Genomic DNA, 26,640 nt, shown 5'->3' with positions numbered 1-26,640 from the left:
ACAACATAAAATATTAACATGGCATATACAGTAATGGAAATATTTTTTTTAATGGCAAGATCATGTGAAAGGTAGATATTTTAAACTAAAACAGGTCCGTGGTATGTTTACTGGAACGTTTCGTTTCTTTTAGTAACGCAATTATGCTTTTACTTGACGGAGTCGTGACGTCACGCGTCAGACGTCGAGCTCGGTCAGAATCGTCCCTTTCGAAATTATAAATTAAATGTGGGTAATTCTATTTTCAACGCATCCGAGGGCTACTATTTTGCTGAAAGAAGTTTGTTACACGAAAATAGCCTGAAATTTCTTAGAGTAAGAAATTTCCGAATACGCCCCCCTCCCACACCATGTCAGATGCGGCGCACGCATCTTACACAATTCTAGATTTTGTAGCGGTGATTTTCCATAAAACAAAGTAAATCACATGTCAAACTGTTCTCTACAATGTCTGTTTTATTATAACCAAACAGCGAACATGTTAGTTTATAAATTGTATACAATCTTGCGAAGAAATCCTCACCGTTCACATCCGTCTCTGCAAATTCCTGCTTATAAGCCATGCAGAAACCAAGCAGCACATTCATGGTAGGCCGATACGTATGTCATAACGTTACATACCGTCGAATCTGCAGGGTAGAATATCTCGCTAGCACGATATGGCATGGACCGCAAACCAAGCAGCACATTCATGGTAGGCCGATACGTATGTCATAACGTTACATACCGTCGAATCTGCAGGGTAGAATATCTCGCTAGCACGGTATGGCATGGTCGACCCGGACGGACGGACGGACAGACAGACGGACAGAAATCTAATATCGGTCTGATTGCCTTTCGCCGCGGAAGCGCGGCGAAAGACAAAAAACTTCCCCTATCAACATTAGTGTAACTTCACTGTTATAACTCAATATTGGTCCATGTAACACAATAATAAAAAGCAGGTCTTTCATTATGAAAAATTCTATAGTGAGCATTTTTGTTTAACAAACTTGTTACTCCTGTAGAAAGACGATCGGTGGGATCATATGATTAAAAACAAAAAGATGCAACAACATTAGTATAACAAATTATGATTTCTACTATTGATATGTACAATCTCTTAAACCATCAGCAATGTCTGTTAACAATTGCCAAACATTAATATCAATCCAATCTCTGGCAATGTTTTCAATGAGCTTGGGTAGTGAAAATAGGCTCACAAGTTACAGGTTTCGTTCCAATTTTATCATACAAGAAGCCAAATCCCAACACACATTTTCTGTGTTATTTGTTTCTGGTGTTTATCATATGATTTTGGAACGAACAATTCTTGAAAATCCAAAATCACATTTGTCTTGTATTCTAGTACTTTTACTGTAAATGTACTAGTAATCAGTTCATCACATATATTGTAGTTTTTGTCGGTATACGGTATATATTTTATGTATCTAATGGTTTCTTGCACACCCCAATCACTCCGTTTTGTGCGTTTTCCCGTTCACGTTGTGCGTTTGCATGGGCTGATTTTCTGGCTGTTCTCTGGAGATGTTTTTGTTCAGGTCTTTTGTTGTGTCTCTCCTGAGGACTTTCCGGGCGCCTCGGAGCATCTTTCGGAACCACACAACGTTCAGGACGTCCAGAACGATGCACACGGATATCCAGCAGAACTGGGCGCCGAACCCAAGTCGATGGTACGGCTCGGTCTCAATGACAGTGTAAACCTGGAAAACAATATTAGATTACTGTAACTCTCGTTCACCTTTATCCGCAGCAGGGCTATAGCCAGCGTCCGTTTTTTCCGTCAATTTGCTGCGTGTGACGGAAAAATTTTAAAACCAATCCGTCAACCTTGACGGACAAAAATCATTGGTGGAAGCTACAGGCGGCTTGGGGATGCCGTCCACGGCCGTAAAAAAACACACACTGTTTGTTTTGCTATTGTTTATTGTTGAAAAAGTGTGTCAGTGCTCTTCGCATACAATAATCTCATTAAAAACCCGTTTTTCAAGGTCTCAGTTCAGTCTCTCTAACTCCTAGAATAGTGTTTTCACGACAATGGGAACTGGCTGACGGAAAAAAAATTTCGAGCTGGCTAGAACCCTGATCCGCAGGGTAAACTATATCTGTTATTTCTAAAACAGTGCATTTAGGTATATCAAGTCGATCTTGCTGAGATGGGATGCACTTGGGATGGTGTGCAACGGACAGCATCAAATAGAAAAGTGTGGAGAACAATGATGGCCCGCCTCAGTAGACATCGACTGATATGCGGCCATGAACATTTATGTGTATTATGTCATCCATACTGTCCCAGTTTCATAACGTAACATTACTACAGACAGTATACTTTGGTGTAGTAAAATATTGCTTACCTTGTACCAATAAATGGGCATGACTGCAATCCGCACCAAAAAGAAGGATCCTGTCATGAGTAAGCCGTTCCCCACAAAGGCCTTGGACATCCGCGGGTGGTTCAGCGCATCCAAGAACCATCTACAGATTTGAAAAAAATGAAGATGTTTTAAACGCGATCTAGATGAAAGGGAGATGTTATAACATGATCTGGCTAGGTTCGAGCTTGAGTGACTAGTATTACAATTTTACAAACAACATCCCCATTGCATTATCTTTTTCTTCATTTATGTCAGTCAGTGGTCACAGTCTAACCTTTTAAAAGAATTGTGACTTAGACTTCTTTATTTGATGTAATATTTTTACTAAGATTCATGAATACTTACAAAGCACAAATTGAACACAGGCCCAATCTTTGAACATCTAATACATCAATAAGTGATACGAATCCAGATGGTAGATGCGGGTAGATCATTGACAGTACTATTGAAAGCGACTAGTCTGCCTGTTCATAGCACCTCTGCCCCAGTTGCTAGTACTATGTTACTGTTGTAGCAGGTGTTTACGACTGGTTACTTACTGCTACGTTGAATTCCTGCAAAGTTAGAAGCCTTTACAGTAGTAAGACAATGTACATCTATCATTCTATGTACAAATCTCACCTGTTGTTTACGAATGGGGTGGACAGCTCACAGAACAGTCTGAAGACAGCAAAATATGGCAGTGTTCCATAACTCTGGAAAGTGGTGAGAACAAACTTAGTCAGCCAACATCAAAATCATCCAATGAACACCTCCAATGTATTTGTCAACAGAAATATACATTAAAAAGTGTAAATCTATTTGGATGGATTTGTTAGTGAGGCATTCATAGGGGTGTTTTCAGTTGTTTAAAAAAATTCATCTTGCGTGGCCTCATTTCTCACTCACTCACTCACTCATTCACTCACTCACTCACTCACTCACTCACTCACTCACTCACTCACTCACTCACTCACTCACTCACTCTCTCACACACTCACTCACACACTCACTCACTCACACTCTCACTCATACCTCATAGGATAGCAAGAGAAACCGACATAAGTCCTATTGTTATGTAGTAAAGTGTGTTAAGAGCAATCCTTCTAAGAACCCTCACCAGCACATAAATGAAGGCATAGAGCGTCCCAAAGTGGTGCAGAAGGAAGGCCATGTCCCCGATATACCTGAAGTACACCGTCAGGGCAAACACATCTGCAGAAACAACAGGTGCAATACATAACCATTCATCAACAAGACTGGTATTTGTTTGTTAGTATTGTAAAGCAAGCCTTGAGCACAGCAGTTTTTACAGTAAATGCACGCTGTGTAAGACACTTTAGCTGTGGCTCGCCTCAATCATGAAACCAGTGATCACTTGCACACTTGCAAACGCAACCACATTTTGCTTGGCGCAACTTAATTTAAAACCCAGGTAGGGCAGTGCATAACCTGAAATTTTGCAGTTGTAACACTGCTTTACCCTCATCTATATGTATATTAAGCTTTTGTATTAGGACTAGAAACGTGTCAGACTAGCCATAGCATCATCAGTTGGTACAGAAAAAGGAACGGTCTGAAAGCAACAAGCAAATTTACTTCTTTTTTGTGTCCACAATCTTTCCCTCAACAAAAGTAACACAAATGCTAACACTTGCAACTGTTCTTGGTAGAGGGTCAGTCAGCATCATGGTGTATCTTCTTTATAACAAACAGGAAAGAAAGCATTACATAGAGCTGCAGTTGAGTACAAAACAGCTAAGACAAACTGAGGAAAACCAAGCCCCTACCTGTGATGGTGTAACCAACTGTTACTGCGATGCAGCTCTTTGCAGCAACAGAGTCATTCCTGATGAATGAAAGGAAAAAAAACAACTTAGTTCAGGGTAGCACACATTAAACATTGTTGAACATTTTATATGATTTGTGACATTTTCTTTGTGTCTGTAAAATCAGTTCCAGCTAGATGATATTCCTGTTGGATAATGCATCCTTATATTTTTCATGTAGCAAAGCATACAGTTCACATATAGTTTGCCATGGCAGCATACAAGTTGTCAATTTCTACAATTATTCAACAAGATATAAAATGTGCTGTTGATAGTAGGACAGTTTTGGCACTGTTTCCTATGGATTCAAAATTTTCCAACTATTTTCTCTCAATTACGAAGTAGCTTATTCCTTAGACCAAGTCCTACATAGAAAGGTAAAGTGATCAAAATCAATTCATCTTACAACTTTTGACTTACTCTTTTGAGCAAATTGTTTTTGAACCAATAACCAAAAAATTTCAGAACACAAGTCTTATTCAAAACTTACCAGACAGGGTCTTCGCTGAGCGCCGTGTCAACAAGTAGGATATAGAGGGACCACGGACCCACCACAAGGGCATGTAAGGTCGATGTTGTCCTGTAGGAAAAAAATACAATATCGGACTATATCATCACACTAGCGAAAAATGTCATAGTATCAACTATAGTACCGGTAGAAAACCGTTTTTTTCTTGTTGGACCTGTTCAGAAAACTGGACCTGAAAAAAATGAGTGGACCGGATTTTGGACCAATTAGAAAATGAACAGATTATACTGGCTGGTGTTTTGGGGCTTACTGGCCCAAGAAAATAAGGAGAGAAGTAGAAGAAAGTGAAAGTCATTTTCACAAGGTTTGTACAAACTTGGTCTAAGTTAAGGCCATTAGTATTGTTTATATGAAGATAGGATTTTAAAATGCCAATTTAGAAGTTGGATACTACAGATTCAATTGTAGTGAAATGGACCATTGTTTTAAGTATTGCCCATTCACAAGTTTTCAAAGGTCCAGGTTCAGGTCCGGACCTGGACCTTGTCCCCTGGACCTGGAACATACCTGGCTAACCTGCACCTGAATTTTTGGTACCCACCCTTAGTATCAACAGACATAGTGAAATAAAGTCGTGAGCTTCAGATTCTGTGAGATGATAAATGCCATCCTTGTTGACAAAGACTGGTGTTGTACAGTCAAAGATTGTTTTTGTCTAATATATACCAACACTAGCCAGTTTTTGAGTGGACATAGAACTTCTATGTCCACACAAAAACTGGCTAGTGTTCATAGAACTATAAGTATAAGGAACATAGAATTTCTCATTTTCTGATCTTGCATCTGCTATGCTGATGAAATTCAAAATCCGCTTTTTTTTTTCAAATGTGTGAATAGGGTCTTAAGATGAATCCCTATCTATCTAATTTTTTCGGGCTGTATCTGGAAAAACAACATAATTTTTCCGAGGCCTTACCTTGTGTCCCAATCCAGTTGTTTCTGACAAGGCAAGTCCCTGTAGCGAGCAGACAGTCGACGTGACAGCCACGGGCTCACATACAGGAAGAACCCGAGGAAAAAGGCGAAGCTAGCAGCGACCACGGGATAGTACTGGGTCTGGAAAGTAGTCATGGTGCCTCTGGGATGTTACGCTTGGTCAGTTTTGGTCTTCAAATTTCTGGAAAGTAGGATGAAAAAATGAGCTGGCAATAGAGAGCATCTACATTTGTTTGAATCTCACTAAATAACATACATATGAACATGGCCACTACCCCTCAGCCAATCAGAGCCCTTCAATTACTGTGTTTATATCCCCATCGTGCAGAGAAGTGTGGTACTACTTTAAACTCATTTGCATAAAATAGTGGCTATAGGGACACACTTTTGTCATAGTACCACACATTTTTCATAGTACTTTTTCTGTACCTCTCCGATGACCCATCAGATCGTATTTTGTTCCTCTTCATTATTGGCCTACAAAGGTCATTCAAACCGAATCAAACGCATTGACAATTAGGCAAGTGTCTGATATGGTAATCAAAACATCCATGCGATAGGAGAGTAGAATATTTGCTTAACCAAGAGAGGTACTCTTTGATTGAATAACAGCTAATATGCTGGTGATGTCTCCAGCAGATCTAATCTAAGCTCTGATTGGTTCATGAGAATCATTACAGAAGTCAAAGAAAAAGAAGAAAAACAAAAGACACAGCAGCAAAAACAATATGTTGTCCCTACAAGTAATATAATGAGGACAGCCAGACCTGAAAACTCTGGAGCACTTTGAAGTTTGCTGTGCACACACTGAGTAGCATAGCTGTAGTGATCAGATGCTACTGTAACTGTGTAAGCCTTCCCAAATGAGAGATCTTTGAACCTTGGTCACAATTCTGGTCCAACGTCCAAAGGTGACTCTAGACTGACTGTTTTTCAGATATCACTAAGCTAGAGCTATTTAAGGACAAGCTGTGCCAGTCCGTTTGTGTGTGTGTGAGAGTGCATGCATGTATGTGTGTGTGTGTTAGGGGTCATAGGGGACTGGTACATCATCATTACTGGTACAAAACTGTTTTTCTTCCTTCTCTCCGGAAAAAAATGGACCTGAAAAAGAATCAATGCAATGTGTGTGTGCATGCATGCATGTACAGTGTAAATAAAATATATGTGTGAGTATGTGATGTGCATGCACAAATGACATTGACATGTTATGTGTGTATGAGTATGTGTACTATGTGTACTATGCACATGTACTATGCATGTATGACAATTTATGTGTTTGTGTGTGTGCATTCATGTGTGTGTGAGTGTGCATATGATATGTATGTCTGTGTGTGTATGTGCATGTGTATGTGTGTGATTTTTCTTCTTTCTCAGTCTATCATTTCCGCAAGGTAAAAATCAACTGTTTCGATATTTTCACTTTTGTTCTGAAAATGTTCTTGCCTACAATTCCTCTTTCACATTGTTCCCGTGCATTCATTTTTGACCTGTTTGGAATGTGAGACCCATCAGTGCCACAGCATAATCTACCCTAAACTGGATGATAGCTATCAAATAAGGTGGTAGGATGGGTAACTTTACGTTACGTCAACATCACATGCTCACAACGCATGACTGCCAGGCTCTTCCTAAACATACTGTAAACCTTAAAATATTTGCAGTGGATTCAAGTTTTTTGTGACAATTGTTTTGTTATTTTTCAATGTGTTACATGGCTGTGCTTAAAAACAAATTTTGAAAATGAAAAATGCTAAATGAAAAATGCAAGCAAATACTGGCATAATGTAGCGTTAAGTATAAAGTTGCAAAAGAGTAATAATATTTACTAGGTACAAAATGTACTTGGTAATACTCAACAATAATTCTGAATTTTTGATTGCTTTTCATGGTTTTGCCTCTGACACTAAAATTGAATAAAGACATTAATAATCAATTCATGTCAACTTTGCAATATCCTTAATATATCTGACCTAAATATTTGAATGTGTGCATTGAGAATGCATCATATCATTATTATAGTAACTGATCTCTGCACACACGACTGTGAATAACTGCGAATGTTGCAATGCATCATCTATTCACAAACAACAAATCAACCAACACAAAGAAAGGGTTTAACAATAGCAAACAGCTGATCGAAATATGACCTCGCCAAGCAAACAAAGCAATCAGACAAATCATCACGGTCTAGCACCAAACCTAGCGTTCTTCCATGTGTATAGAAACTCTGAATGATCGTAGAAAGAACGATAATCATAATGTACTTACAACTGTTTTCGAGAACAAGTCGGGAATCTGACTACTTCTCCATTCACTTTCAATAACACTTCCCTCCCTGTGTGATGATGAAATGGTGATGTCTTCTCATAGCATCAAAACAAAAAAATGTTAATAACAGCTGTTAGTCCAGCTTGATATATTTGTTTACAAAAATTGCAACAAAGAATTATTTTTGCTTATGAACAGACAGCTATGTGAAGTTTATGTAGGTTTTAGGGCTAACAGAAACGATTTTTCAGTGATTTTGTACCGATGCGGTGCGTCACTCTCAGGGGAATTTTGATACAGTCCCTGAGGAGCTGAACTACACGGTAATGTCGCAACGACGCCTAGCGGGATATATCGGTTCAGCTCCCCAGCAACGGCTGCTTTCAACAAGAACAGATTATTTCTTGAGATTAGCAGATATTAAGATATTTTAGTTTGACCATTTCTAATTTTAGGTTACAGAACATGCATTTAAGCATGCAGAAATCAAGAAATCCAAGTCTTGAAACTTGAAACTTGTCCAATCGTTTGCAGGATGCCTGTTTAATATATTCCGCTAGAGGTCGCTGCTGCATGATCAGCGAGGTGATTAAATCTGACCTCTCAAATTTGACCTTTGTTGGCTCAGAAAGTCTCGCGGTGCAAGGCGAGATTCCACGAGATGTGGAGGTCAGAAGAAGAAAATGTAAGTAGGAAGATGACTGGCAGTCGCCCGCTACAGGTTGAATCCTCAGGTATTCCTTCGAAAAATCGGCCAGCAAGGATGGTAGAGGAACGCAGGTAGTTTCCTACTGTCTAGCCCCGCTACAAGCTCGACTGACTGCCTGTACGATGTGGTTATAGGAGCGGTAAGGGGGAGAGAATCTAACGGGACCAGCGCGGCGGGTGCGGCCAGCCATTTCTCGGTCTCTTCCGGTGTATGCATCCTTGATCAGGTGGGACCTGTTCACAGTGGCATGGGCGATCTTGAGGTTCTTTGCCGTGCTGGAAAATAATTTTGGGACCCACCATGGCAGTGTTTGCGCCGGGAGGGGGCGCTGTGACGCCCCGAGAACCCGAACACGGGTCCCGTCACCTTTTCCACAAGAAAACCTTCCACAAGCCCACCTACTGCCACCACTGTACCGAACTGCTGTGGGGGGTGTTGGGACAGGGGTATGTGTGTGAGATGTGTAACTTCGTCAGCCACGATAAGTGCAGGCAGGCCATCGTCACGCCGTGTACGTCCCTGGCGCCGCAGCTCGTCAAACATCCCGTGGCTCACTGCTGGAGCAACGCCGGCCGACACTTCAAGAAAAAATTCTGTAACGTCTGTAGAAAAAAGCTGGACGACCTGTGGGCGCTTCGGTGCGAAGTTTGTGAGTACTATGTGCACGCGGACTGTCAAGATTTCGCGGTAAGCGACTGCAGACAATGTGCCGCGTACCAACCGCAGAGGCACGACCTGATGCTGGCGGTACACACCCACCTATGGCGGGAAGGGAACCTCGTAGCCGCCGCGAAATGTGTCGTGTGTAAGAAAAACTGCGGGACCACGGAATGCCTGGCCAGCATGAGGTGTGAGTGGTGTGGGGTGAAGGCTCACACCGGCTGCTACAGATCCATCCCCGCAGAGTGCAGCTTCGGAGCCCTGCAGAAGTTGATGTTGCCGCCCGTCTGCGTACACGTACCGTCCGCCGCAGTTGCCGCGGAAACGTTGATGGGCCAGTTCGGCCGGAAGCGGCAGGTCAAAGTTGACCGGGATGAGATGGACTCCGCGGACGCTCGAACCCCAGGAACGCAGGATGAACAAGGGAAGAGTAAAATGACTGTCAAAGTGTATGACGGGAGTGCCTCCTTGAAGCGTAACTGTTTCCGCACAGTGACGGTTTCCCGCGGCGCGTCCCCCGCCGAGGTACTGGAAGCGGCCATGAAATCCCACCACATCGTGGACAACCCCATCCACTACTACCTCTCGCAGGTAGACCGGGAGAGCCCGGAAACGGAAAAGCCGCTGAACAACAACGATGACACCTTCCAGCTGAGCGCCAGCGAGGGGAAAGCTCCCGCGGTCTGTCTGAGGTTTGCGAACAAAGGTCACGGAGAGAAGGGCATGATCAGGGTTTATCCGGGGATGCTGAGAGTAGCCGTGGCGTACAAAACCATCCCCGTGACCAACACCACGACAGTAGACGAAGCCGTTCAGATGGCTCTGGAGAAATTCGGATTGCGAGAGGAGGTGCCCAGTTACTACTCATTGGTGGAAGTCTTGATTGACAAGGGGGTACAGGAGCGGGTGATGCAGCGTGATGAGTACCCATGGCCGCAGCTGGTCGACGCGAGGCAGGGTTCCCTCAGACAGATGAAACTGACGAGATTCTACCTCAGGAACTCCTCACACCCGGAGGGACCCGTAGAACTGTTCGTGTACAACCTACCCGTGGGGCTCGCGCCGGGAAAGTACGTCTCCATCATGGCGGAACTCCTGGGGAAGAACACGTTCACCACGGTGGGACCCATCCATCCGCAGTATGGCGCCAGCTTTATGACCTTCTCGTCCGCCGACACCGCTTTACGCGCTCTCTCCATGCTGAACGAGTCCATCGTGGACGAGAAACAGATCTCGGCCATGCTGCTCCCGCACGTGGAGGCGAACATGATCCCTAACACTGTCACCCCCCTCCTCGTGTTCGTGAACACCAAGAGCGGGGGGTGCCAGGGGGTGGAGATCCTCTCGGCATTCAGGCACCTACTCAACCCCCATCAAGTGTTCGACCTGGACCAGGGGGGTCCACTACCAGGCCTCCTAACGTTCCGCAACGTCAGGAAGTACCGGATTCTGATCTGCGGCGGAGACGGGTCGGTGGGGTGGGTTTTATCGTGTCTGGACGGGATCTCAAAGGACCTGACCTGCAGCACGCCTCCCACCGCCATCCTGCCCATCGGAACGGGGAACGACCTCGCCCGCGTGCTGGGCTGGGGAGCGGGATACACGGGGAACGACGACCCCCTCTCCCTGCTGATACAAGCGCGCGACGCAGACAACTCCAAGTTCGACCGCTGGACAATCCTGTTTGAACCAAACGAGGTGGAAGAGAAGAGTACAGAAAGTGCTATGTCATCCACAGGTGAGGCTATTGTGTTCTTTCCAATAGTAAGGAACATAGGCTAAAGTACTGCAGTGTTCTCACCATGATTTTTCACAGTCTAGGGGCATCTTAGTGCAGCAAAGCTATGTTGTAAGCAATCATTGTACGGGTGTCTAGGAGAATCCCCCAAAAAATTTGTAAATTTAGAATCTAATTCTACTCATTGACACAAGCATTAAGAATCCTTTCTATAGTCACCACCTGACTGTAGATTATATCACTACAAGTTACAGCAGACAATTTCATGACGAATATATGTATGATATATATGACAAGTTTCCTATGATAAATTGTGTACTTTCCATACTTGGGTATAGGCATATGCTTTGAAATATGTAACTCCAAGGTGTGCAGTGAAGAAAGTAGAACTGAAAGCAAAACTGTTATGTAGAGTGCATTGTCATGAAAAGAGGAAGTGAGTCAGCTATTTCCTAAGATTATATGTGGCATGTGTGTACTGCAATCTACTACAATTTTGTTCAAAATGTCAAATTTAAGGTACATGTATAAAGTCATAGTCTTTGAGAGGATTACTAGTGGCCTGGTATAAAGCTCTTTGGTATTTTTAGAAAGTAAGTGCTCTATATAAAGAACAAGACTTAAAATACTTACCTGCATACATTTATACAGGTATAAGATAGACCAATCCTGACTGCATCACAATTAGCAGATTAACCAATTATAGCCTGGTAACTATCGGTTTAACCAATGACAGAGTGGCTATGTCTGTCAAAAGTAATTCTTTTCTATATTTCCATTTTGCATTTCTACATTTTGAAGGAGATGGGCGGGGTTATGGGATTGGTCTATTTTTAATGCATGCAGGTGTTGTGGCTGGAATTGTTAGCACCTAATTATAATAATCAAAACACATCAAAAAGCTTTTGGTATAAGAAAAATGGTGGATTGTCAGGTATAATTTCATTAATAATTTAAGAGATACAGCAAATATCTTTTAAGTTTTGTCAAATGACTGAACACAAAGAGCACATGCGGTAATTCAACCAATAGATTTTTCATTTTTGTTCTTTCACATCATCTTCTTTAACTTTGGAACATGGCCTCACTGACCAATAGTTGGCTTTGTCATCAATGAATCAATGAATTGTCTTCTTTCTTGACCAATGGTTCAATTGATTGTATCAATCAATGATTTCTCTTCTTTCTCGACCAATGGTTCAGATGATTGTATCAATGATTTCTTCAATAACCAATGGTTGAATGTATCAACCAATGATTTCTCATCTTTATTGACTACGAGTAATGGTTGATGGTATCAACCAACCATCAATAAGTCCTCTTCTTTATTGACCAATGGCTAACTACATATCAATCAACAATCACTCAGTGATTTCTCTGGTTGTTTGTGTCAATCAATCAATGATATTGTTATTGAGCAATGGTTGACTGTATTACTAGTAGCCAATCGATCCATGATTTCCTTATTGACTAATGGTTGACTGTATCAACCAACAATCACTCAGTGACTTCTCTGGTTGGTTGTGCCAATCAATCAATGATATTGTTATTGGCCAATAGTTGACTGTATCAGCCAATCAACTAATAATTCCTCTTCTTTATTGACCAATGGCTGAGTACATATCAATTTACACTCACTCAGTGATTTCTCTGGTTGGTTGTGTCAATCAATCAATGATATTGTTATAACTTATTGACCATTGGTAAACTGTATCAATCAACAGTTCAACATATTTCTCAGTGACTTCTCTGGTTGGTTGTGTCAATCAATCAATGATATCGTTATTGACCAATGGTTGACTGTTACCAGGTGCAGCCAGCGGTCCACGTGACGAGCCCAACGTCTGCATCATGAACAACTACTTCGGTGTGGGGATCGACGCGGACCTGTGTCTGGGCTTCCATCTCGCTCGCGAGGAGAACCCGGAAAAGTTCACCAGCCGCTTCCACAACAAGGGCGTGTACGTGAAGCTGAGCCTGCGCAAAATGATGGGCAGGAAGTCGTGTAAGGATCTACAGAGACAGATTGAGCTGGAGGTGGATGGCCAGGTCGTCGACCTCCCGACGTGCGAGGGGATCGTCTTCCTGAACATACGCAGCTGGGGGTCGGGGTGCGACCCGTGGGGCGGGGAAGCGTCGGACGCCTTCAGCCCGCCGTCGTACAACGACGGCACGCTCGAGGTCGTCGGGTTGACGGGGGTGGTGCATCTCGGTCAGATTCAGGGCGGAATTCGCGGTGCAATACGCGTGGCGCAGGGGCAGAGTATCAAGCTCACCCTGAAGAACGACATTCCAGTGCAGATCGACGGCGAGCCGTGGCTGCAGCCCGCCGGCCAGGTCATCATCATGCCTTCCGCCATCCAGGCGAACATGCTCCGCCGGCGCAAGACGAAAGTGCAGCGCCGCAACACGGAACCCAGCCTGTTCCGTCCGACGGGAGAGCTGAACAAGGCGCTCGGGCAGCACATCGACTCGACCGCGAGCTGGCTGGTTGGCTCGGAGGTCTCCCCGGCCGCGGACACGAGTAGCGAACCACGTTCATGAACACTAGTTCCACTAGACCAGACATTGCCATGTATTATATATAGTCTACTAGAAGAGAGTGACTCCATGTAGTTAAGTCCATTCCAGATATCTGTACACTACATCACTTGAGTCTTCATAACCAAAAGAAGTTGTCAGATAATATATAATTTCCAAGGGAACTGTAACAATTAGCAGAAAGATATAGCTTCATATTGTTACCATTTCAGGTCCATTTTAATTACTGTATAGAGTAATGTTTATGTGTGTTGTCATTTGTCGTTAAGTGCCAAGTGAAGGGAACATATGATTTTAGTCATATCGCTAGTGTGATATCTATCGAAAGGAGGTCTTCTAAGTAAATTCTAAATCTGACCATTCCTAGGAAATACAGGGATGTCTAATAAGGTAATGGTTTGCCATGTGCTACATGTACTTTTACATGTATGTAAAAGGGTATCTAACTGGGCTGTGGTATGTTTGGGCACGTTGGTAGCTGACATAGCCATGTACCAGCAACGTACTTGACTGCACTGCCGGTAACGTGCCAATGAAAACCAATATGTTGATTGAAACTACTGCATTTTTCTTGAAAGTTAAAAACCGCAAGTGGCAAATATTGGGAACCATTATGGGGACTAACTTAACGCAAAGGTACCCCCAACTTGCTCCATTAATTCTGTAAAAAGTAAGATGTCAGTTTCCAGGTTTTTTTTTTTTTTTTGAATAAATCAATTTACATGAAGCATACATGGTACAACAGGGTTGGAAAAGTTTTCTGAAATTCACTAATGTCATATCGGGTAAGTACACAAAAAGTTACTTGCCCGAACAAACTTTTGACTTGCCCAACATGTATTTTCACTGCCATTAATGGAATTCTTGCAATTGGCTCTATTTTTGTGTGTTGACCAGTGCATGATGCCATGACTGTGAAATGTAACAAGAATATCAAAGTCTCACTCAATGGAAAAAATCTAACTTGCCCCGATCGGGTAAGTGGGGTAGAACAAGAGCTTGTCCGGAGGGCACTTTCACTTGCCTGGGACAATAGGGCAACTTGTCCAACTCTTTACAAAACACATGAAGTGGAAAAAAGCACAAACATGGCACAGTAAAATGCCGCCAACGTTTTGCCCATGTACCACAATCCAGTGATGTACCCCCTTATCTGTGTGATGCTGCTTCGTATCAAATTGTTTCCATAGCCAATGTGGCTAAGCCATTATAACTACCGGGTAAGACTAAGAGTAAGACAGTATACTTAGATAGAACTTGGTGTCTCTTTCACTTTCTCACTTTACATCTGCTTGAAGCAAAAATCTGCTTGAAGCAAAAAATTTTAAATCCTACATAGCATTGTCAACCAACTTTTACAAAATATTATAGTCATGATATTTATTTTTGAAATGATGTAGAGCTTTTGCAGTTTTGATTCACAAACCCATTTTTTAAAATATTTGTGGCAAGTGTATCAACCTAACGGACAAGTAATAATTGATATGGTTATGTTGCCATTTTCTTTGAATAATTAATGAGAGAAATATTCCTGTAGCACCACTTAGTGCAAGTTTCCTGGGTCGTATAATTGTGTTAGTGCTTTAAACAGAATTATCATTTTGTCAGATGTCAGATATGTTTTGGTAAATCTGGTATGAGTTGGTACCCTATCAAAATTCCCTCAGACCATCCACAAACCTTACAGAATTTCATGATTGGGTCTCACCAAGGAGTTTCTACAGTTTATTGGCCTCACACAGCAGTTTTGCACAGTTGTGTCTCACAGCAATGTTTGTGATTTGTACATAGATTTGTCAGTTTTGTCTTCCATTGCAGAATCAGATCCACAACCGGCTGCCTCAGTTGTACCTTACTCTTTAGGCTTAGGGAAAAAATGTTGTGTCTGAAATTCTGGGTAAGGCCCAAGAAAATAAGCATCGGTTAGAATTCTCTCTTTTGTTATCATTATCATTTTTCCATATTTCAGCCTAAGCGATGTAACAAATACAGCTTAGCCATCTGAAATTGAAATGGTTTGGGCACTGGTATTTCCAATGTCAAATTGTAAATACAGACACATATATTGCACAACATAAAGTACAAGCAGATTGATAAATTGGACAAAGAGATGAAATGCTTACTGCATATTCTTACGGTACTTCAACTGTTCAAAGCTAATGGAGATAAGCACAGCAAGTCTGTTTTGAAATTGAACACTCAGGTGTTAGAACAAAAACTTTATGTCACCCCCCTCCCCCCCAAAAAAACGCTACGGTCGACAGGTTTCGCTAGTGTTGGTCTTGTAACCGGAAGCATAGCATTTTTTCCTAGGCTTACTAGCAGCGTTGATAATATCAATGGCTCAATGCATGTTCCTTATCAAGAGAATACTTTCAAATCTTATTAGGTGTTTACGATTATTAATTGTCAACATTGTATATGTTTCAGTATGTTGTTTTCTTAGCCAGAGATTATATTTTTGTTTTATTTTGAATGAATCAAAAGTAGAGTTATATATTCATATGCCACTGGTAGGTCCTTCTCACTTACTACATGTGTTAGATGTATATTGAGAAAGTGTATTAGACTTTGTACAATTGCCAAACTGTCTCTTCATACTCAACATATATATAAATATATATATATAGGCCCAGATAGATGTTTACACATTGTTTGGTCCTGACTCACGTAAACAATAACAACAACAACCAACGTTGTCAAGAATTGAAAGTTTTTTGTACATGCTGTTGATCAATGTGTGCCAGTGTACATGTGTCAGTGTGTTTTTGTGTAAGGCCACGGCAAGTAAATTTTATGGATGACATTCTCTGCAGACTCCAAATTTAACTAAAGAGGGCGAAACAAAGCAAGATGGGTAAAGAAATCTAAGATAACTAAATTTTCACCATAAACATTTTGCAAGAAATTATGAAGCAACGGAACATGGTATCACAGCCAACATTGTTTTCATTCTGTATTCAAGAAATGAATAAAGCGACAGTAGTGTGGTAGACTGGTTTCACATACCGAGTTGACAACTACAATAATGGCTACCAAATTGGGGCAACTTTTACTACCAAATTTGGTCATGGCTAGTGTACCTCACTAGTGTTGCTTTCATAAGTACAATCAAGGCTACAACACAACATATTTTCTAATTTTGGTATGTTCATTTTTTTTTTTTTTTGGTCAAAATCTGGCAAAAGTCAATGAGCATGCTAGTGTCATCGGTAAAATTTACTTGCTTTGGCCTAACAAGAATTTCATGGAACACAAAGAACTCTACAGATGACTGATGTTGCATACAAGAAAAGACTTGTAGCTGGAAATTTATCTTTGTAAAAAATACTGACTAGAACAACTGCTGTGGTACGCGTATGTACCTTGGAACAAAAGTCACTTAAGTCACTACCGATATGGTATTATAACGTGCCCCCCTCCCACTCGAGGGTTACAAGCAATGCAAGTGTCAATGTAATGGTGGTGATGTTCAGTGTGCCTGGTAAGTTCTGTAATGTTTATGTCGTAAAGATATAATCTCCGAATGAAAAGTCTTTTAAAAAAGCACAATGAACATATTATGTGATGTCTCAAGATGTGTAACAAATTCGATGGTACCAAACTTCTTATTAAAAGTGGATAACATGGTAAGTTTTTGGCGTCGCTGCGTTCCAAATTGGATTTGTGTTAAATCGTGCAAGTATGACTAAAAAGATGACAAAACACAAAGGGTAAAAGATTTATTTTTCATCTATGAGATTTTATGTCCTATCGTTCTGCCAAATCGCTTGGCCGCAATGACAATGTCAACGTATCATAGCTTCAGTGAGATGCCCCTTGTACTCTAGCTGGTAAATGCTGGTAGCTGGTAGGACATTTCAAGTATGATTCTGACAATTTTGTTTTTTTGCTGTGCGATACTTTACACGAAGAGCTCACAAACTTCTCATGAGGAAAAAGTTAATAATACATGCATTGCCTATCCATAGTTGAATAAAAAGTTTATGCCATTAACAGTCTTACGGTGATTCCATTTTCAGAAAAATGTAGGGGAGGACATGGTTATAAAATGGACAACAAATGTCTCTGCCCACCCTTCTTGTGGTTTTGGATTGGATTAGCCCAGTTATTCAAAACCAGAGAGTATGGACAACCACTAAGATTAATTAGTATGCCATGCAACTTTAGACCATGTTCAAAATGTTATCTTTTGGGACATACCAACTAAAACTTCAAAGGGGTGGCCAGTATCACATAATTGATACCCTAATTTTCTGAGTAGTGACTTAAGGAGGCCCTGCAATAATTGGATGACACCTAGGCTAGTATTGCGATATAAAAAGTTGAAAAGTACATATTATTAATTTTTTTCTCAAGATATCACTTTAGCAGACCTAATGGATCCCATGGCATGCTGGGAGACACAAGGCACCATGGGTAACTTTTTAAAAGATGATCATATATTAAAAGCTGGACAACTTAATTAATATTGTTGCCAAATGACTGAATTGTTTCAATGCCCAAAAATGTAAGATAACATATTACATATGATATGTCAATTAGGCCATAACATTTACTATCACATGTATCTTTTCTCATCAGGACTATGTATCTAATTATCAAATTATATTTTTGTTCAAGAGTGTTCTTTCATTATCAGGAAAAGTAATGTGTCAAGTGGAGAGAGAGACTTGTATGATACCCAGCAAAATGCAGCTATATTATCAGCTGGATGTATCAAAAGTCTAAAATGTTTATGAATAATGCAAAAGTTTGCTATATGTGACGATATACTAATGAAGTTGCCACTATAAGCTCAGTATCCATTACAACTGAATTATGCATGTAGAGCTGGTGTAAAAATTCTCTAGGGAACAAAAAGCAAAGATATATCTCACTTTGTTTTCAATTTCAACACCCATGGTCATTTGATCTTCATTAAACCTACTCTATTTTAGCCGTATATCTCTTTGATGGAACCTCTTAAGAGCTTTGATGTCAGCGTTCACCTTAAATCAGTTTACGAGTCAGCCCTGCCCTCCGGAAGTGTCACTACAAATATCCGCTGTCACTTGTTTCTTTACGCCAGTAATGCGCTGTGTAAAGAACATGTTGAAAAGTTAAAGTCGAAGGTGTCAAAAAATATAACTACTTCTCATATCAATTTTTCTTCCTTTAGAAAGAGAGGTTTGTTTTAAGATGATATGTAGTATGGGCTAGTAAGGCCAAACAGTCTGTATTTTATGGATGACATCATGTGTATATTGATTAAGGCCGATTTCCTGAAAAGTAAGCAATGAACAAGTTTTCAATCCATATCATTACTTTTCAAGCCAGCAAATGGAAAATCTTGGATCCTTGCACTAAACTTCTATTCTCCAAGCAGAAGTTGGGTCTCGATCAGTAAAAATCCAGACTACTGCTATCTCTGCGACCCAACCTCTGCTAGGAGAACACAAAACTTAGACCAAGGACAAAACCTGTACAAAATGAGAGAATATGTTGCTACTGCTAAAGATGAAGGGATGTCGTAAAATGTTTGCCAAATTAGCTAAATATGTATCCTTAGCGTGCTGGTATCAAATTTACATAGTATGTCATCTATAGAATATAGATTGTTTGACATAAGAGTAACAAAATCGGTGTTGGGCAGATGAATTTCTCTGTAGTGACAGTTAACTTGTGTGGAAGCCAGGCTGTTATAAAGAAATAAATTGCACCGAATTTGTATTTACATCTGTGTGGTTGTCTTTTCTTTTTGCTCAGTGTCTCAGAATTTCGAGAAATCCTGCCATGTAGTAACGTTAGACTTGTAATTTAGTCCTTTTGAATCTGTATAGCTAGCAATCGGTGCTGCATTGGATATGTGGGACTTCTGAGTTGCCCCAAAACATGTTGGTTGTACTGTACCCACACTCCCCACACATGTATTTTGCCATAGCTTTGTCCAATGTGGATTTCTGTGCAGCAGAATAATCACACTGATCACACTTGTAGGCTAGGGTTTTTCGCCGGTATGAGATCTCATATGTTTGGATAAGTCAGACTTCTGAGTTGTCCTGTACCCACACTCCCCACACATGTAGGGTGTGTCACCAGTGTGTTTGGCTAGATGATAATCCAAGTTGCTTTTGCATCTTGCAGAACAATCGCACTGGTCACATATGTAGGGTTTTTCACCGGTTTGGGTTCCCATAGGTTGGGATAAGAGAACTTTTAGCTGCCCTGTACCCACAAAACCAACATTCGTAGGGTTTTTCACCTGTATGGTTTCTCATATGTCCAGTTATTGGAATTCCGAACTGCGCTGTACCTACACTCCCCAAATAACACATTAAGTCATTATGTAGCTATAGGGTTTTTTCAATCCTGTAAAGTCCTCAACTGCTTTGGATCAGGAGAGGAATCCTGCAGGCCACATCACGAGAGCCTGCCCGACCTTGGCACGGCGTGCACTCCCCGCCCGTCCCCCGGGGAGCGCTCGGCTACGCACTCCCCGCCCGTCCCCCGGGAGCGCTCGGCTACGGCCCGAGCGAAGTTGTGCTGTGTCGCGGGCAACGTCCTTGGTGCTGAAATGGGGGTCTCTAGCCCCTGTCAGAGTTACTAAAGTCTAAAGACCGTTCCGATGCTTGTTCGTCCACCAAGTCACAATTTGACGGCACAAAAGCGCCCCGTAGTGATGAACAAGGGTACCTCAGATCGGGAACGCAAGAAATACAAAAATGTAACTGTTACATGTAATGTTCAGCAAGTCTCTACCATACTCCATATGTCGCTGGAAAATAGTAAAAAAATTAGCAGATACACTGAATAACAAAACATGTGCTCTATGGTCGGCAACTCCTTTGGCATATTATTCAGTCTATTGGACCGATTTGTAATAAAAGTTTGGTAGAGGCTAATTACTTAGACCTTGCGTTCCCAACCTGAGGTACCATTGGTCATCACTAGGGAGCGCTTTTATACCGTCAAGATGTGAACATACAGGTGTGATGGTGAGTATTGAACGCAGTGTGCAGCCGGCGTACAAGTAATAATGGTGGTCATACCACCTGAAACACAGAACGGTGTTCAGTGAGATTGAATCTAAGTCTTCCTGTAATGAGTGTTCAAGAAAATGGTCAAATCCAATAAGGGTACTGAATCCGCATGTGAACCCGCTCGCATTTGTACTCGGACCCCAACTCAGGCATGCAGTTTAAGGCCTGTGACACCTGCGGATTGCCCAGTCAAGCAGTTACATGCCCGTAACTTTTGATCTGTTCACAACACAATTTGGCCAGTTGACATAACCCACGCATATTCAAAATATGATCGACAAGGAAATTGCGGATAATGAATATTTTGGGTAAAAAAATAATATTTTGGGTAAAAATAGTTCAGACAGTTCTCGCCACGTTGTTCTACACTGGGCGTGGACAGTCCAGTCGGATCTAGCTTTCAAAGCATCCATAAAACCACGTCAAAGCAGTGTGATCTTATCTGAAAGTAATTTGTGTAGAATGTTGTTCTTCGAAATTCTAGAACGAGATGATCCGAACAGAACACAGAAATGCAAAAGAAAACACTCCGGTACCTTGCTACAGTGTAGCAGATGTGGTGGTACGTAAATGATTTCAAGATGGAGCTCAAGTCAAATTTTTCAAGTACAGAAGAGAAAAACGCCCCTCCTAGAAGAAATAAAAAGAGTAGGGTCTTCAGACTTCTTGTGTACCAACGTCTTGGCGTGCTAACATTACCGGAGAAGACAGAAGTCAAAGAGCTGTTAGAGGAGGGAAGAAATGAAAACTTGGAGAAAGCTTCAAATCAACAGAGCACATCCCAAGAAGAAGTCGAGTCATCTAAAACAACCAAGAGTGACAACCATGAAGTGAGCAAGAATAGGGTATTCGAATTCGTCTTTACTTTTTTTAATTACTTCAGCCGAAATCTATGAAAAAGAAGCTATCTATGACTGACCCTTTCAGGACAGTATTCGGAAACGCAAAACCTTTCCTATAAGTCTCAAAGTCCCTTCCTAAACTTCACACTTCAGCTAGATGTCGCTGTCTCGGTTGGAAGTATGCGATCCAAAACGTGTAGATTGTATCCCCCACCCATCACAATTCACGAGTGTTAAGATTTTCTGTGAACTTGTTCTATTACAGACCTTGTGACAAATATATCAGTAGGACATTTTTCTATATTGTATTTTATGAATCTTTATTAAACTGTCTCTAGGAATGGGAGGTTTCCGTAGACGCACTATCTTGGGGTGACTGCATGATTGACAGCAAAGTTGGACGACAGAAGGACGCACAGATGCACAACGTACACGGTGCTTGGAATGACGGGGACAAGGGCGAAATTCTATCTTTCTCACAAATGAACAAAAAAGACGAGGAAGAACTGCTAGCATGTCAGAATCACAGAAATAATGCCTGGAACCGTCTCCTCATGCGCGAACATGAGAGCACTTCTAGTGATGACGAATCTCAATATGATGGACCCGTCCACTGATATTCATAACAAGTACTAGTGGACAATATATGTCGAATACTTACCAACTTTTCAGGACGACTCAGAAGATGACTAGACTTTCAAAATACATTTGTTACTCATTTGTCCTTTCGTGAATCAATGATTGTTCAATTGATTTTTTTCAAGCAAGCACAAAACGGAAATACAATGTACACTCGGCATCACTCATAACGTTAACTCCACTATTGTATGTATTATGTATCATTGAAAACTTTATTTATTACTTTTTACAATGACACCGTGAAACTGAATATATATTCGAACACTAGCTAGAGATATATGATCAAAAGAAATTCCGGTACTGTTTTTCTGTACACAAGTAACCCTGGTGCTCAATCCATGAATGTATGATTGTAATAAACAGGATATCATTAAAAATGTAAAACAGGACACGATTCTCCGTGAAGTAATTATGGTGTTTGCAGTGTGGGTAAGTTGTTTAATACTACCGCCATGCCTCAAAGTTGTTAAAGCAAATCGGATAAACTCTCCAAGCAGATGTTGGGATGAAAGATCGTAATGTTTTCTAAGTGACGACGGGCTTCTCGGACAGTCTCTTTTCTCCATATGTTAACAGATAAACAATTGGGTAAAAGGCCAAAGTCGTTAAAAGAAAACTGGTGATGACCACCTATTCAATACGTACAGTATATGAATAAGACGGGAATGTAGGCGGCGCTTCGACGGGCTTACATAGTGTTACAGTGGCTCCTAGCGTGGCGCCTAAAACTACCATTTTTATGTGAAATTTGTGTCTTAAACGTAACTTTAAATGGTGGACCTATTTGGAAAGGTGTTTACTGGCTTTGAGCATAAGTTCGTGTCCTTTTCGCATCTTACAAGTCGGGACTACATACCCTATGAGAGCCCTAGCTGCAATACTGCTCCCGACCGCGTCCTGAAAAGTGGCTGAAACGACCGTAAATTGCCAACTTTCCCTCTTTTCGGGAATGGGGAAATGGTGAAAGGCTCGCAAAGGGGTTTGTATTTTTGTGTCTTACTAGACTTTGTCTTCCAAAATATGAACGTTTGAGATTAAAAATGATTAGGACAGTTCACCAACAAAACCACGGAATATTACTTATCAGGTCAGAAACAACACGTTTCCTTGAACCAATAGAAGTGATCGGGCGCTTGTCCTGTATATTTGTCTACAGAGTGGTCACATCCAAATTTCAATTATATTTTGGGCAAGGCTCTAGCCAGCTCGAATTTTTTTTCCGTCATCGTGTAAAAATTTTCGCCATTGGCCATAAAAGTAATAAAATGTCTGCCTCGCTCGTGCGACTATCATTACGCCCTCCCGTAACATTACCCTTCACAACTTCAAATGACAATGATCTTTATTGCATATTCCTGCCCAACATGGGCTAAATGCATTGAGTTAGATAACTTATTATAATTAAGTATACGTGAAAGAGGTTACATCTTATATCATCTAAAAACTACAGAGTCTCTTCTCTCTTTTCAAAACTTGTGTAAACAAATCTACAACACACACGCACACACAGAATTAAAGCAAACCTGATTAAAAATTGTTGAATAAAAATTATCTCCTGCCTAATGAATTCCTATAATACAAGAAACTATACTAAAGTCTCCCTCTCCTTCAATGTGTACTGACAAAGCTAGTTCGTATACTTCGTACTTTGATATTCGAGGTCATCGGAAGACAGCGTCGCGTCGGCGAGCGGACTTCACGAGTCGTGCTACGAATTTCTACGAAAGGTAGGTAATATTATAACCTACATAATGGTTTCCTATATCGTCATTGAAAGGTAGTTTTTACCATTAACTTAAGACATAAAAAGTGATTCTTTCCACGACTAGTCTCAAGTTGAATTAAATTTCTCTCATTGCGGACCAAAGTTAGGTTGATTTTAGCTGGAGTTATGAGTTGATAAGCTATATCTAGGTCATGTAAGTATAGCTTCGTCTCTTGACCAAAGTACAATGTCCGAAGGGTACCTGTGTACTAAGGGTTATTTAAAGCTTATGAAATACACGGGTTGGACTTTTTAAAAATCTTAAAGTATATTACTTGTCATATGAGGGAAACTGTCAACTCACAGATACAATTATTGTCCGTGTCAAATTTATCAAGGCAGTTCCAAGAAAATAAATGTAAGTTGTTGGAGAGGATTTCACATTGATGATAATCCATTCAGGCATGCTTTTTACATGTAATGTGGCCCGTTACATGTTTACTATGCGTGGCTGCTACGGGTACTGGTTCTCCTCGTCCCAAAAGTCACACTTGTCTTGTAGGTAGCCTTGACTAATGCTGTTCTTTGGAACATCGAAGACCAGGTGGGTGTAGTTCTGGGTAGATCCAAAAGAAGGCCAATCCAGGCCAGTGGTAGATAGGCTGGTGTGTCGGGTGCCGGGAGAGTTGGGGTCGCTTGTGTGAGCGAAGTTTCCGTAGTAGTACGCCACGGAGTCAGCTAGGACCTGCTCTTCAGCGGTGAACTCGTAACCTTTCAGCGAAATAGACTGGAACGCGAAGGGTAGATCGGCGCCATGGCAGACGTGGCCCTCACAGTACGGGTAGCTTTTCCAAGCAGCATGGACTGATAAGGGATGAGCAAAGACATACAGCCATGTGTTCGTATGGCCGTAGTTCAGAGCGCTCTTCAGAATGTTACGCGTCGGGCATGCGAATATGAAATGGGTGATCAGTGTTCCCAGGATCGGACGCTCGTCTCCCGTATTGGAGGGTGGGTACGTCCTAAGAACTGAGAAGCCTGACGTCTTAAAGATTGCCAGCATTGCTTCTTGATATCTACTTGTTGCAAGGGGGGATGACGAGGCTTCGTGAGTGAACAGGATTCCCTCTTCCGTGTTTGTTCCGATGATGAGAGGCTTCTTCTGAAAGTTTCCAGTCGAGAAGCTTTCCACCATTTGCCTTGTGATCATGTCACCGTCAACGACAGGTCCCCAGGGCTTGGCTACTTCAGTCAAGTGGAGCGGATTGACGATCGTATTTTCGATAGCCTGTTGGGTGTGACTGATCTTTGAGGCGTCAGCTGCTCGCATGCATGCCATGTCTCCGACTGAACAGTTCAGGGCTGCGGCAAAGTCGTCACCAAAGATGATAGCCTCTAACTGACTTCTGAAGTAAAGGCCTGTAGGTGCGCTTGCCACGATAGCTTTGTGGAACAGCTTTTCGCTTCCTTTGTTGACCAGGTGGAATAGAACGGAGTACGCGCCCGCACTTTCCCCGAACAGTGTGACTTGGTTCTCGTCCCCACCGAAGGCTGCGATGTTGTCCTGTACCCACTGAAGCGCTGCTACTTGGTCGCGGAGGCCGTAGTTGCCCATGGCGGCGTCCTTTCCAGTCCCCGCCCGGAGGAAGCCCAGAGAGCTAAGTCGGTAGTTGGCTGCCACAACAACAGCGTCAGTCTTGTTAGCAAAGAACCTGCTATCATAGATGACACCCATGGCGGAGAATTCAAAGAAATTCCCCCCATGGATGAAGACGATGACTGGTTTCTTTGACTTGGGACTGGCGGTGGTAGGTACGAAGACGTTGAGGTAAAGGCAGTCCTCGCTTCTTACCCTTTCCGCGACAGGAGGGCATTGGGCAGAAGAATCCGGATCATTGGGGCCACAGGTAGCCTGGATGCAGATCGGACTCCGTTTGGTGGCATTATAGGTGTCAGGTCCCCATGGTTTAGCAGGCTGGGGCGGGCGCCATCTTAGGTTTCCCGTTGGAGGAGCTGCAAAGGGGATACCGTAAAAGATTTTCCCTTCCTCGACATAGATTCCCATGACAGGGCCGTGCGACGTCTGGACGACCGGACCATCCGACGCACTACCCCCGCAGTTACTACAACCCAGTACTGCCAGAACTACGAGCAGAGGATGAGGCAGGAGGGCCATGGCTGTGTTCTATCCTGACCCAGGTCAGATTAAAGTGTGTCAGGCAAGTGTTAAACTGTTACCTGTATCCACGTGGGCGTTGTGCATACCTGCTGATTCAAACAGTTGGTGTTTGTATAAATGACAAACTATGCAAATGAACATTATCTAACCACGAATAATGTAAACATGTACAGTATGTGCGCATCATAGATCTAACAGAACCGTGAGCTACTGGTTGCCTTCAGAGTCAGGTATAAAGATACATATAACGTTACATGTGTAGTGATTCTTTCCACGACTAGTCTCAAGTTGAATTAGATTTCCCTCATGGCGGACCAAGTTTAGGTTGATTCTAGTTGGAGTTATGAGTTGATAAGGTATATCTAGGTCATGCTTCGTCTCTTGAGCAAAGTCCAGTCCGCAATGTACCGGTGTACCAAGGGTCATTTAAAGTTTACGAAATACAGCTTGGACGTACATTGTCCGTAAAGTTTGGCCGGGGCTTTGTATTCCCTGTTTACATTTGCAGTAATATGCATATGGCCGTACTAACTAGTGTGGACGGTAGTGTTTTCTTGGCCCACGTAGCTTGTATGAAACTAGTTTGAAAAGGAATAAGTTCAAAGTAAACTTTTCGCAAAAAAGGTTCATTGCAGTGCAATATCATGCTGAATTTAAGAGACGAGAGAAACTTCATGACTTCAGTC

The 26,640-nt window shown here is 41.9% G+C and overlaps 4 protein-coding genes across 5 annotated transcripts; 2 read left to right on the top strand and 2 right to left on the bottom strand.

Annotated features, from left to right (window-relative positions):
• Positions 1–1,036: 1,036 nt before the first annotated feature.
• Positions 1,037–5,829, bottom strand: LOC118432208 (TLC domain-containing protein 4-B-like). Its single transcript, XM_035843736.1, has 7 exons — positions 5,629–5,829; positions 4,674–4,763; positions 4,145–4,203; positions 3,475–3,569; positions 2,997–3,070; positions 2,355–2,475; positions 1,037–1,703 (listed from the first exon to the last, which is right to left on the bottom strand). The coding sequence occupies exons 1-7, from the start codon at positions 5,781–5,783 to the stop codon at positions 1,455–1,457; spliced, it is 843 nt and encodes a 280-aa protein (XP_035699629.1). The 5' UTR covers positions 5,784–5,829; the 3' UTR covers positions 1,037–1,454.
• A 2,729-nt stretch (positions 5,830–8,558) lies between these two features.
• LOC118431858 (diacylglycerol kinase theta-like) lies at positions 8,559–13,792 on the top strand. Its single transcript, XM_035843259.1, has 2 exons — positions 8,559–11,026; positions 12,837–13,792. Exons 1-2 carry the CDS (start codon positions 8,929–8,931, stop codon positions 13,568–13,570), a joined length of 2,832 nt encoding a protein of 943 aa, XP_035699152.1. The 5' UTR covers positions 8,559–8,928; the 3' UTR covers positions 13,571–13,792.
• A 7,304-nt stretch (positions 13,793–21,096) lies between these two features.
• On the top strand, positions 21,097–22,249 carry LOC118432363. 2 transcript variants are annotated; one of them, XM_035843897.1, is made up of 2 exons: positions 21,097–21,434; positions 21,770–22,249. In XM_035843897.1, exons 1-2 carry the CDS (start codon positions 21,144–21,146, stop codon positions 22,046–22,048), a joined length of 570 nt encoding a protein of 189 aa, XP_035699790.1. In that variant the 5' UTR covers positions 21,097–21,143; the 3' UTR covers positions 22,049–22,249. The 2 variants fall into 2 exon arrangements, with proteins under 2 accessions (XP_035699790.1, XP_035699791.1); XM_035843898.1 differs by having other exon boundaries at positions 21,098–21,419.
• A 1,196-nt stretch (positions 22,250–23,445) lies between these two features.
• On the bottom strand, positions 23,446–26,109 carry LOC118431322 (cAMP-regulated D2 protein-like). Its single transcript, XM_035842444.1, has one exon. The coding sequence runs from the start codon at positions 25,949–25,951 to the stop codon at positions 24,290–24,292; it is 1,662 nt and encodes a 553-aa protein (XP_035698337.1). The 5' UTR covers positions 25,952–26,109; the 3' UTR covers positions 23,446–24,289.
• Positions 26,110–26,640: the final 531 nt, after the last annotated feature.

The sequence above is a fragment of the Branchiostoma floridae genome, chromosome 15, assembly GCF_000003815.2.
Source record: "Branchiostoma floridae strain S238N-H82 chromosome 15, Bfl_VNyyK, whole genome shotgun sequence".
Classification (NCBI taxonomy): Eukaryota; Metazoa; Chordata; class Leptocardii; order Amphioxiformes; family Branchiostomatidae; genus Branchiostoma; species Branchiostoma floridae.
The sequence above is the reverse complement of the archived record's forward strand: the minus strand, read 5'-3'. Positions and strand labels throughout refer to the sequence as shown.